The 13,195-nt window shown below is 49.1% G+C and overlaps 1 gene segment (V, D, J or C); it reads left to right on the plus strand.

Annotated features, from left to right (window-relative positions):
• The first annotated feature begins 220 nt into the window (after nucleotides 1-220).
• Nucleotides 221-2,347, plus strand: LOC140208119 (T cell receptor beta variable 30-like). The segment is given in 3 exon segments: nucleotides 221-261; nucleotides 1,469-1,521; nucleotides 1,968-2,347. Coding segments are annotated over 3 exon segments (474 nt in total).
• The last annotated feature ends 10,848 nt before the right edge of the window (nucleotides 2,348-13,195 follow it).

Consider the following 13,195-nt stretch of genomic DNA (forward strand, 5'->3'; position numbering starts at 1 on the left):
ATGTCCTTCATTACCTGGTAGATGGTGCGATAGCGCCCCCCCCCCCCCCCCCCCGCTGGACGGATGGATAAAATAAAATAAATCTACAACACGTGCTCCCCCACTGGAGAAACAGAGCAGCAGGAGACAGACACTGGTTGACTGACTAACCCAAATTTCATGTTTTCAATGCCCTCTGCTCCATGCGTCAAGTCCTGGGCTCATATTACGGAATTCCGGAATGACAGATCCGTTCTTCCGCTCTGGATGCGAACCCGCAAAGTCAGCCCAAACTGGTCCTTAATCAGCGATATCAGCCACAGACGGAGACCAGCGACCCCTCGCTTCATGAAATTGGTCCATGACATAAAAAAAAAGGTTGGAAATCCAGCCCGGGACCAACTATACTGACTTGCATTTAAAGGTCTTCTCCGCTGATTCCACGCTCCAGATGCCTCTCCTTTCTGATTACGTCACCCTCTGCTCCTCCTACAACTCCAGCCCCACGTCTCCAGGCGACCAGGCCGCTAATCTCAAAGGGAGGGTTGGTGAATCATTATCAGAACCGGAAACCGGGTTATTTCCAATGGTACATATCGTAAAATATATTGTGCAATAACTCAAATATATGATAAATTACAGTAAATGTAAATAAATACACAAATAAATTAAAAAACAGACGACTGCGCAGACAATAGGTAGCACTCAAATATACAAATAGACTAAAATGGAATTTAATAAATAGTTAGATTAAAACAGATGTACGCTTAAACAGATTGTGCTGCACACACACAGACAAACAATGTGGGGCAAACAAGAGAGGGAAAAAACACTGAGGTGGTGTTCATGGGTTCATGTGCCGATCAGAAATCTGATGGCGGAGGGGTAGAGGATGTTCCCGAATCGTTGAGTGTGGGTCCCCAGTCTCCCGCACCTCCCCCTTGATGATAGTAATAAGGACAGGGCATGTCCTGGGTGTTGGGGGTCGACAATGATTGATGCTGCCTTACTGAGGTTTCGTCTGTTGAAGATGTCCTCGATGCCGGGGGCGGGGGTGCTACTGTTCATGAGGGAGCTGGTTGAGTTTACTACCCGCTAAAGACCTGAAAGTCTCCAGATGCTGTGTATCCGAATCTACAGACACACACACACACACACACACACACACACACATTGTTGTAAGAACTCAGCCGGTCTGGGCGCAGATAAGGAAATATCGTTTCGGGCGTTGACTCGCCTCCTTCCGCATTTCCCGTGTTCCGGATTGGTGACGCAGGCAGCAATGTGCCCGGAAGGGGCGCGGCCCTGATGCGGCGTTTTCTCCCCAGTCGCTGCCTCTCACAACACAGAGAAGGTTTCCGGAGAGACGATGTTGCTGTTCCTCGCCCTGGCGCCGTTGCTTCAACGTAGGAAACAATCTAACTCAATAATTAATCTTTAATCCTTAAATAGGATCGGCCACTTTGCTATTGGAAAGATGTTAAATTAGAACGAGAGCGGGGAAGTTTTCGCAGAATTTTGCCAGCATCTGCGTGGCCCGAGGTACAAGGAGAGGTTCCTTTGACTAGGATTTGATTTCGGGGGTAGCCGAAGATAAGTGATGGAGTTAAAGCGGGAGGGGAACGGGTACTTAAAACGGGACGGAACGGGTTTATTATGGGAGAGGACTAATTATAGCGGACATCTGCGGATGATGACTCGTATCGAAGCAGCTGCCTGAAATACTGGCGGACATATTGGGGAAGTTTAAACTTCATCTACTTACACATGAGTTCTTGGATTAGAGAGGTTTACGGGTCTTTTGACCGGACAGCCTTAGATAGGACGAGCTCGGCCATAAATATTATCGGTGTGAACCAGTTTCCATTTCATATACCCGAATGACGTTCATTTTCCCCGACATCCCGCCTTCCACTTTAACAAATGATCCCACGTACTTGGGTTTTCCGGTTCATTTAACTCTCTTCACTTCCTGTTCCCTTCCTCAGGTGCGACGTCGCAGTCCGTTCGCCAGGACACGCCGGCTCTCTCCAAATCTCCCGGCGAGAGCGTGGAGCTGAAATGCATCCTGGACGGCGGTAGCGCTGGCAATTATCTCTACTGGTACAGACAATATCCGGGTAGGGAGATTCAGAACATGTTTTATTCCGGGTATACCGACCACGTAAATCCGGAGGAGGCTGTGGACGGCTTCACCGCCCGGAGACCCGATGCAAACACGTTCATTCTCAACTCCACCAGCCTGCACCCGGACCAGTCGGCCGTCTACTACTGCGCCTGGAGTCCTCACAGTGGCTCAGAGACACGCCGGGGCCCGACAAAAACCTTCGCAGGCGACAGGAAGCAGGTGATGTGTGAGAACCATTGATCTGCATTGCACTGAACACGCACAGGATTGTTGAAAAACACGTGCAAGGCATCATTGGCAAATCTGTCAGTGACACTGAGAAACAGAGGGATCTTTCCAGGTTAACTCGTGGTGCGAGGATCAAAACGACCTATCGAGCTGTTTCCAAATGACGAGACAGTGAATTGAGTAAACGGATCCTCACTTGGGAGTGGTGAATAATTTCGGGCCGGCGCGGTAGAGGAGCGTAGCGGGTAACGTGAGGATATTACAGCGCTCGCATTCAGTTCCGCCGTAACCGTGTGGGTTTCTTCCGGTTTTCCCACATATTCGCAAACATTCGTACATTACATAGTGAACCTCAACTACGGGGTCGGACAAAATAAGAGAAGCTGGAGAAACGGGCAGAGGTTTTGTGAAGTTAGAACGGGATATGATTTTCACAGTGAAAGTTCGAGAACTGGGAAGTGTTGTAGAACAGAGGGACCATGGAGTACACGTAAACGGTTCAAGGAAGGTGGGGTCACAGGGAGACAGGGCAGTGAAGAAGGCATTCGGCACGGCAGCTTTCATCAGCCAGGACACTGAGTACGGGAGTATGGTCACGTCTCAGTTGTACAAGCCTTCGGCGAGGCCGCACCTGGAGTACGGTGTTCGGTTTTGGTCGCCCTGCTGTAGGAAAGATGCTATTGAGCTGGGAAGAGTGCAGAGGGAGATTTACGAAGTTGATGCCGGGACCCGAGGCACTGAGCTATGGAGATGGGTCCGGCAAGTTGGGACTTTGGAACGTCGGAGGGACCATACTGAAATGTCTAAAACCACGAGGGGGCACAGACAGGGTGTGCACGCACAGTCTTTTCCCCAGGGTGGCGGAATGAAGAATCAGAGGGCACAGATTGAAGGTGACAGGGGGAAGATTTAATGTGTCCCCGAGTGGAGTGGAAGCTGATGAGCTCGGTTCCCTGGAAAATGAGTTCACGCAGACCGGGTCGTTTGACACGCCGTACTGCAAACGGACAGCTATTTGGTGAAGTTGCACCTGGAGTATTGTGTGCACTGCCGGTATCCTGTAACAGGAAGTACGTCATTAATCCAGAAACTTCGCAAAGGAGTTGTATAAGAAGGATGTCAGGAAGCATGCGTCACATTTTCCCTTCTTCTTCCCCAGGCATTTTGTCAGATCGCTTCTCAGATGCTCTCAGGTCCGCAGAGAATTTCCGAGCGCGTCCCGATTTTAGTGTCACAGAGCACAGAAACAGCCCATCCTATGTTTCCTTTGGTGTGAGAGTCTAAGATCAGAGGGCACAGCTTCAGAACAGAGGGGCGTCCCCTGTGGAAAGGAGTTGAGAAGAATTCCGCAGCCAGGGAATGGTGAATCTGTGGGATTATTTGCCACACGCATCTGTGGAGGACGAGTGTTTTTCTATATTTGAGGCGGAGGTTCAAAGATCCTTGTTTGGTCAGGGCTATGAAGGGATACAGGCAAAAGACAGGAGACGGAAAGTGGATGAGGCATGATGAAATGGCGGAGTAGACTCGGAAGGTAAGATGGCCTAATTCCGCTCCTATATCTCATGGTGTTATGGTCTAAACAAGATCGCATCTGTGGAAAGGAGTTAAACAGTCGACGTTTTACGCCAAGGCCATTCAGAAGGGCTGGAGAAAAAAAGATGAGGAGACAGAATAACGGGTGTTGGGGGCAGAATGAGAAATCGCAAGATGACTGGTGAAATCGGGAGGGGGAGGGGTCATGGTGACGTATTGAGTTGGGAGGTTGGTTGGTGAAAGAGATACAGTCTTGGAGAAGGGGCATCTAACAGGAGAAGACAGATAGCCATGGAAGAATGAAAAAATCGATGCTCATACCATCAGGTTTCCCAGTCTAACAGTGCTCGTCCAAGATGTGCGGCGCACGTTCGTTTACAGAGAGTCGTACATAAATAAACAGGGAACAATGGATCATGGCTCTGATGCTAATGAGCTGAGCTTAATAGTACATTCCACTGCGGTCAATATCGCGACTTTACGTGTGACGTGAACGCAACAGCAAAAGTCATTTCCTATTCTCTCCTCCAGCTCCTCCTTGCCGACGGGAGAGGGTTTTGTCGCGACTACACGTTTCTCTCAGTCACTGTGTCGACTCCAGGCGCAGAGGTACACGGTCGAGTGAATCGCCCTGAGATTGTCGGTTCACAGAATGAAGGTCTTCTCCTCAGGTCTCTCGGCGATGAATCCTTTGTCCGGAGTTACTGTATTCGTGTCAGCGGAGTAGAACAGGTACCGTGGAGCTTCTCCCGCGTATTGCCGGTACCAGTGCATGTATGGGTTGCTAATGCCTCCGGATAGCGTGCAGCTCAGTTGGACATCCTTCCCTGGAGGCGCGGAGACAGCCTGCGGAGTCTGATGGATCTTCTGCGAATTTGCCTCTGACCCAAAGACAGGCAGAAGAGAACGGTCAGTGAGTAGGGGGAGCCTGAGACAGAGGAGAGAAGAAATGGTTAACGAGGGGTGAGTGAGGGAAAGCAGAGGGACGATTGCACACAAGAGCAATAGTCGTGCATTCGGTCCTCGACTACTTGCTCGCCTTTGCGTAGCTGTAGATGTATTTTGGCCAACGCAATATCCATCTCTCAAAGTACTCTTGAAGAAAATAAGCATTTTACAGTACTGTTATAACAAATATTCAGGCGGGAATGGAATTGGATCGAAATGTAATTCTTATAGAGTTGCGGATTTCAAGATATCGTTGGCTGAAAGGTCGAGTATTCGAGGTGAGATTTACTTACCGGGATAGTTGAAAATAAAACCCAGAAAAAGGGCGAGTAATCTCATTTTTGTGGGTTTGCCTGTGGCGTGTGCGCCGGACTTGGGTTCTTACCTCAGGGTCAGATCTCAGTGGACTAGGAGAAGCGTGGAGTTAGTGCGATAGATGGCCTCTAACTCCAACCCCTACCCAATGGGTGCGGCAAGTGGGCTGTAGCCAAGTGCAGACAATGCCACCAAACGCGAGGTTTGATTGGTCCGCCGTCGTCCAGTGTACGGCGTTGAATGCGCATGCGCCTGAAATCGTTGCAACTAACTGGCACTTCATATATTCTTGTTCGCTGTTCGCTACCGATGACGTATCTGGGAACTGAATTCGTCGTAAATTCGTCGCAAGTTTCCAAGTAGACCGCCGGTCGTTTCCTCCGATTCCAGAAAGTGCAAACTGTACCCCCCGGAGTAGCTTAGTTTTCCGTTAATACTGGGCCTATCTCTCTCTGTCTCCCTCCAACGCCGTCATCCCTCATTGACGAGAGAGTAGGGGAGAGCAAGAGAGTCAATCTTTTGAAGGAGCAGTTTTAAGGCGAGAGGGGTGCGATTTAATAACGACCTGTGTGGCAACATCTTCATCCGGACGGTTGTCATTGTACGGAACGAGCGACCAGAGGAAGTGATTTAGGCAAGTACAATGAGAAGGTGCAAGATACACTTCGACAGGGGCATGTACAGAACAGTTTTAGAGGGAAGTTTTCACTGTGCTTCCTACCGCCCAGAAGTGTGTTCTGGAACATGTGGAAGAAGGTTCACTTTGCGGGAGTCTGTACAGGAACGGTGCGGAGGGAGTCAGACTGCGTGTCTGACCACGGGAGTGCGTGGATCGCTGTCCTGCACTGAGACACTCTGTTTAACATAATTGGTTAGCGCAGTGGCGCTGGGCGAATTGGCCAGGGCCCTTCAATTTCGGTACCTCTTGGAAGTCGATGCAAATCGGTTATGTGCAGGCCCAGGGCCAGATGGTCTGCATCCCAGAATGCTAAAGGAAGTAGCCCAAGAAATAGTGGATGCATTAGTGATAATGTTTCAAAACTCTTTAGATTCTGGACTAGTTCCTGAGGATTGGAGGGTTGCTAATGTAACCCCACTGTTTAAATAAGGAGGGAGAGAGAAACCAGGGATTTATAGACTGGTTAGCCTAACATCGGTGGTGGGGAAACTGCTAGAGTCATTTATCAAAGATGTGATAACAGCACATTTGGAAAGCGGTGATATCATCGGACAAAATCAGCATGGATTTGTGAAAGGAAAATCATGTCTGACGAAACTCATAGAATTTTTTGAGGATGTAACTAGTAGACTGGATAGGGGAGAACCAGTGGATGTGGTATATTTGGATTTTCAAAAGGCTTTTGACGAGGTCCCACACAGGACATTAGTGTGCAAACTTAAAGCACACGGTATTGGGGGTAAGGTATTGATGTGGATAGAGAATTGGTTGGCAGACAGGAAGCAATGAGTGGGAATAAACGGGTCCGTTTCAGAATGGCAGGCAGTGACTAGTGGGGTACCACAAGGCTCAGTGCTGGGACGCCAGTTGTTTACAATATATATTAATAACTTGGATGAGGGAATTAAATGCAGCATCTCCAAGTTTGCGGATGACACGAAGCTGGGCGGCAGTGTTAGCTGTGAGGAGGATGCTAAGAGGATGCAGGGTGACTTGGATAGGTTAGGTGAGTGGGCAAATTCATGGCAGATGCAAATTATTGTTGATAAATGTGAGGTTATCCACTTTGGTGGCAAAAACAGGAAAACAGATTATTATTTGAATGGTGGCCGATTAGGAAAAGGGGAGGTGCAACGAGACCTGGGTGTCATTATACACCAGTCATTGAAAGTGGGCATGCAGGTACAGCAGGCGGTGAAAAAGGCAAATGGTATGCTGGCATTTATAGCGAGAGGATTCGAGTACAGGAGCAGAGAGGTACTACTGCAGTTGTACAAGGCCTTGGTGAGACCACACTTGGAGTATTGTGTGCCGTTTTGGTCCCCTAATCTGAGGAAACACATTCTTGCCATAGAGGGAGTGCAAAGAAGGTTCACCAGATTGATTCCTGGGATGACAGGACTTTCATATGATGAAAGACTGGATGAACTGGGCTTATACTCGTTGGAATTTAGAAGATTGAGGGGGGATCTGATTGAAACGTATACAATCCTAAAGGGATTGGACAGGCTAGATGCAGGAAGATTGTTCCCGATGTTGGGGAAGTCCAGAACGAGGGGTCATAGTTTGAAGATAAAGGGGGAGCCTTTTAGGACCGAGGTTAGGAAAAACTTCTTCACACAGAGAGTGCTGAATCTGTGGAATTCTCTGCCACAGGAAACAGTTGAGGCCAGTTCATTGGCTATATTTAAGAGGGAGTTAGTTATGGCCCTGGAGGCTAAAAGGATCGGGGGTATGGAGGGAAGGCTGGTGCAGGATTCTGAGTTGGATGATCGACCATGATCATACTGAATGGCGGTGCAGGCTTGAAGGGCCGAACGGCCTACTCCTGCACCTATTTTCTATGTTTCTATGTTTCTATGTGCACAAACGCAGACGCAGTGGCGGGTCAGACACACGATTCGCATCAACAGACTCCGCAATCCTAACCGCCCCAGACCAAGATCACCACCCCTCTGCTTGCCCGTCTAGGTTGCCCTCGATCAAATGTCAAAGCCAATGTTTCGTCAGAGTACATGTACAGTAAATCGCCATATTTAGCTTCAGCTTCATTTTATTGCGAGTATTTACAGGAAAATAAAGTAATAAAGTCACAGAATCTATGAAAACAAATACTTCTTGCACAAGAAAACAGAGTGTAATTAAATTTAGTCCTGAGAGGATGAGTTGTTCAGTACTTGAAAGTGTGTCTGTAGGGTGTAGGACAAATTCAGAGTTGAGGTGAGTGAACACGGGACAAATGGTTTGGCATAGAGCCCCATCTTGCGCCGGATGGACGGTTGTCGCAATTCCAGGATTCTCAGGGATGTTTGTGGATGTTCATTCATGGCAGCCTCGCCTTTGACAATGGCGCAATTTACATAGAATCAGGCCACACCTCTATAACCTCACACATGTGAAGGGAATCCGGACATCCAACAAGGGAAAATCACCCCGACATAAACACAGTCAAACACACACACACACGCGCGCGCGCGCAGACCCTGACGGTTATTACCACCAGATGAAAAGACAAATGCCGTTTTCCAAGTTTAATCGCGTCCGCCGGAGAGGACATCTAATTTCAATGACTGAACACACGGGGAGACGTGCGAGTTATGGCCGGCCACTGGTGCTTGGTCATTGAAGTTTTGACCTTGCAGTTTAGGGACATGAGTTCGGAAGGATGTTTCGAATTTTCGGCCCTCTACCAAGCTAAACCACGACCAATGAACACCAACCCTTAGCGTGGTTCTGCGCTATTTTGACTTACTTGGGATCAACCTCAGAATAAGTAGGATACAATGTGTCCCACATGCCATTATCTGCCCGAGAGAGACACCAGCCGCTTTGGCATAAGGTGCAGCAGAATGACAGCATTCAGGAGAAGCAGTTCGCCTTGACTGTTTGGACTGCGGCTGTGCCACTCGCCCGTTGACGTCTGCGTCACTTCCTGCGCGTCATGCGCCGAGCATCATTTCAAATCAAAACCCAAAAGCAGAGCGAAGTTGGAAGGCCAGTTGGTGTTGGATGACAGTTTCAGTATTTGCTGAGAAAAATACGTACGAAAGACTGTTCTTTTGATTTGGTAATTAATCAGAGGTTAAGGAACTACCACCAGTAAAAACACGATTATGAATTTCCGTTGTGTATTATTTCCAACTCTGTCTCACTTTCTCTGTCTCTGACTATCTCTCCCTAGATACCTATCAACCTCTCTATCTGTATATCTATATGTCTATCTCTCCATCCAACGATGTATGTATGTATGTATGTATGTATCTATGTATCGATCGATCTCGCTACCAGTCAATTATCTAACTGTATTTCTACTTTCTGTTCATCGGTTGAAATCTCACTGGTATCTGTTCTGGGGAAGGTTTGCCCTGTACAACAGGGACGGGCTACACATGAGCGCAAGGGGGGACAAATTCTCTTCCTGGCCGGTTTGTTAAAGGTGCTCAGGAGGGTTTAAGCTAATTATTAATCTACAAATAAATAATTCATACAAACATAACATAGATTTGTTATTATTGCCAGAAGTCAAAATGAATATTGTTTTGAATGCCATCTCTGCACATAATTTAACTCATTCAGTTGTAAATGTTGCTGTGGCTCAAAGGGTGCTTGCCACGTTTCTTCAGCTCCGTGAGAAATTCGAGGCGCTTTTTTTTGTGTTAAGTGTTCCTGCGTCGTTACCTGTTTTTTTTTTCCTGATCTGAATTCCTGATATTCAGTTTTGGGTTGTGCGGATGGGAAGAATCAAAATGCAATTGCAGTGTTATGCTGGACGCGACCCGGACAGTGAAGCTCAATGCGCAGCGACCCCTACTGGTGGGAAATAGCGGGTTCTGAGCCTTCAGTGATTGTGCAGAACAGTTTTTGTCAGAGGCGGCTCGACTTCTCAACCCTTGTGCGCTACTAGAGGCGCAGAAATAGACGGCCGAGTGAAAGTGCGAGGCGTTCTTTAGTTCCAGTTGAAAGAAAGTGCTGCTGGGTCTTGTTGCCGCGTAGGATTTCGACGTCTAACTGTTGACTATATCTTTCCCAGTAGAATAGAAAAGAGCTTCTACTGTGCCGTCCGGTTTCTGTCTGTACCAGTACATTTCAGGATAGGCCGAATTCAGCAGTGTGCATTGGACGGTGCTTGACTCACCAAATCCAATTGACAGGGAAGGGGGCGACTGTTCCACGTACACGACCAGAATCCCTGCAAGGAAGAAATTCCATTAGAGCTGAGTTACCTTCCCCAGAACCATTGTTATCCTGACTTACGCGGGATCAATGCCACGATCAGCGGAGAACGATATGTTTCACGCATCATCATTCACAGGATAGAGACGAGCGGGCTTTGGGATGGAGTGCCGTTCAAGTCCAGCTTTCAAAAGAAGTATTCTGCGGTGCCCGATATAATTGCTCATGTCGATTGGTCCTGTGACGTCTGTCATTTCCTGTGTAATTTCTTCTGTCGTCATTGGAAAGCCAAAAGAGAGTGGCGGTCGCGTTAGTGAGGAAAGGTAACTACAGGACTGCAGACACACAGACACACACACACACACACACACACACACACAGCCACGCTCAGACGCATACACTCCCGTACATACACAGAGATCGATCTATTTATGCCTATCTTCCTGAGTTATTAATAACGCTTCCGTGTGTATGCCTGCTGATCCTGGACTCTCAGGCTGAAAGCGCGTCATAGTCACAGGGAATTTCCAGGCGGGTTGATGCAGAAGATGTGGTTTTACTGCAGCTGTGCGGGGAAGTAGGGAGGTGGGGGTTGTGGGGGGGGGGGCGAATATCATTTGTCGCCTTGTACGAGGAGAAGCGATCAATAATGTAAAATCTGTTTCTAGCTCCCGTTGGGCAACTTCTGGCTGGAATATAACGAAAGATTAGAAGAAGCAGCGAATGTATGCAGGGGCAACAATAGGGAAAACACGCGCGCACACACACACACACACACCCCTACTTATCTATCTGTGTACCTTTTTATCTATCTATCTATCTATCTATCTATCTCTATCTCGATCTGAATCTTTATCTATCAATCTTCCTGAATTATTCGTAAAGCATTTGTGTGCGTCGACTGATCTCGGACTCACATGCTGAGAGCGTGAAAGTTACAGGGAATTTCTGCCATTGATCTCGCCGGCTCCAACACCTCAGGGCATATTCAAAACCCGGACTCCAACAACGACCATGGACACCTTCACAGCGATTGCGCAACCACCAACTGCGACTCCAGCCTTGAACTCCAGGCCGGGTCTTTATGTGCTGCTGTTGTGACTCCCGTCTCCCCTTCCCCCACCACCACACCGCAGCCCCGTCTTCTTCAGATCCCACCGTCAACTCCTGGACCCTCAGAGGCTCCAACTTCCTCTCACCCCAACCCTCCCCTCTCCACTGACACCCCCAGCCTCCCCCCTCCCCCCTCTGATCCCAGCTCTCATCCGTGCCGGGTCTTTACCATCCCCTCCGACCTTCAACTGTCGGAGGCAGAACGCTCTGTTCTCAGTAAGGGCCTCACGTTTGTCCCCCTTCGCCCACACCTCAGCGAGTTCCGTGTTCGCCATGATGCGGAACTTTTCTTCCGCCGTCTCCTTCTCCGAGCGTACTTCTTCGGCAAGGACTCTTCCACCCCCACCGATGACCCCTTCTCCCGTCTTCAACCCTCCTCTTCTTCATGGACACCCCGCTCTGGTCTTCTGCCTGCTCTGGATTTCTTTATCGCTAATTGCCGACGGGACATCAACCGTCTCCACTTCACCGCACCTTGTCCCCATTCCAACCTCACTCCTTCGGAACGCTCTGCTCTCCACTCCCTCCGCACTAATCCTAACCTTATTATTAAACCCGCCGATAAGGGGGGTGCTGTTGTAGTCTGGCGTACCGACCTCTACCTTGCCAAGGCACAGCGACAACTCGCGGATACCTCCTCTTATTTACCCCTCGATCGTGACCCCACTAAGGAACACCAGGACATTGTCTCCCACACCATCACCGACTTTATCCGCTCAGGGGATCTCCCATCCACTGCTACCAACCTTATAGTTCCCACACCCCGCACTTCCCGTTTCTACCTCCTACCCAATAACCACAAACCTGCCTGTCCTGGCCGACCTATTGTCTCAGCTTGCTCCTGCCCCACCGAACTCGTTTCTGCATACCTCGACACGGTTTTATCACCCCTTGTTCAATCCCTTCCGACCTATGTTCGTGACACTTCTCACGCTCTTAAACTTCTCGATGATTTTAAGTTCCCTGGCCCCCACCGCTTTATTTTCACCATGGATGTCCAGTCCTTATATACTTCCATTCCCCATCAGGAAGGTCTCAAAGCTCTACGCTTCTTTTTGGATTCCAGACCTAATCAGTTCCCCTCTACCACCACTCTGCTCCGTCTAGCGGAATTAGTCCTTACTCTTAATAATTTCTCCTTTGGCTCCTCCCACTTCCTCCAAACTAAAGGTGTAGATATGGGCACCCGTATGGGTCCTGGCTATGCCTGCCTTTCTGTTGGGTTTGTGGAACAATCTATGTTCCGTGCCTATTCTGGTATCTGTCCCCCACTTTTCTTTCGCTACATCGACGACTGCATTGGCGCTGCTTCCTGCACGCATGCAGAACTCGTTGACTTTATTAACTTTGCCTCCAACTTTCACCCTGCCCTCAAGTTTACCTGGTCCATTTCCGACACCTCCCTCCCCTTTCTAGATCTATCTGTCTCTGTCTCTGGAGACAGCTTATCCACTGATGTCCACTATAAGCCTACTGACTCTCACAGCTATCTGGACTATTCCTCTTCTCACCCTGTCTCTTGCAAAAACGCCATCCCCTTCTCGAAATTCCTCCTTCTCCGCCGCATCTGCTCTCAGGATGAGGCTTTTCATTCTAGGACGAGGGAGATGTCTTCCTTTTTTAAAGAAAGGGGCTTCCCTTCCTCCACTATCAACTCTGCTCTTAAACGCATCTCCCCCATTTCACGTACATCTGCTCTCACTCCATCCTCCCGCCACCCCACTAGGAATAGGGCTCCCCTGGTCCTCACCTACCACCCCACCAGCCTCCGGGTCCAACATATTATTCTCCGTAACTTCCGCCACCTCCAACGGGATCCCACCACTAAGCACATCTTTCCCTCCCCCCCTCTCTCTGCATTCCGCAGGGATCGCTCCCGACGCAGCTCCCTTGTCCATTCGTCCCCCCCCCCATCCCTCCCCACTGATCTCCCTCCTGGCACTTATCCGTGTAAGCGGAACAAGTGCTACACATGCCCTTACACTTCCTCCCTTACCACCATTCAGGTCCCCAAACAGTCCTTCCAGGTGAGGCAACACTTCACCTGTAAGTCGGCTGGGGTGATATACTGCGTCCGGTGCTCCCGATGTGGCCTT

This window comes from Mobula birostris, chromosome 13 (assembly GCF_030028105.1).
Source record: "Mobula birostris isolate sMobBir1 chromosome 13, sMobBir1.hap1, whole genome shotgun sequence".
Classification (NCBI taxonomy): Eukaryota; Metazoa; Chordata; class Chondrichthyes; order Myliobatiformes; family Myliobatidae; genus Mobula; species Mobula birostris.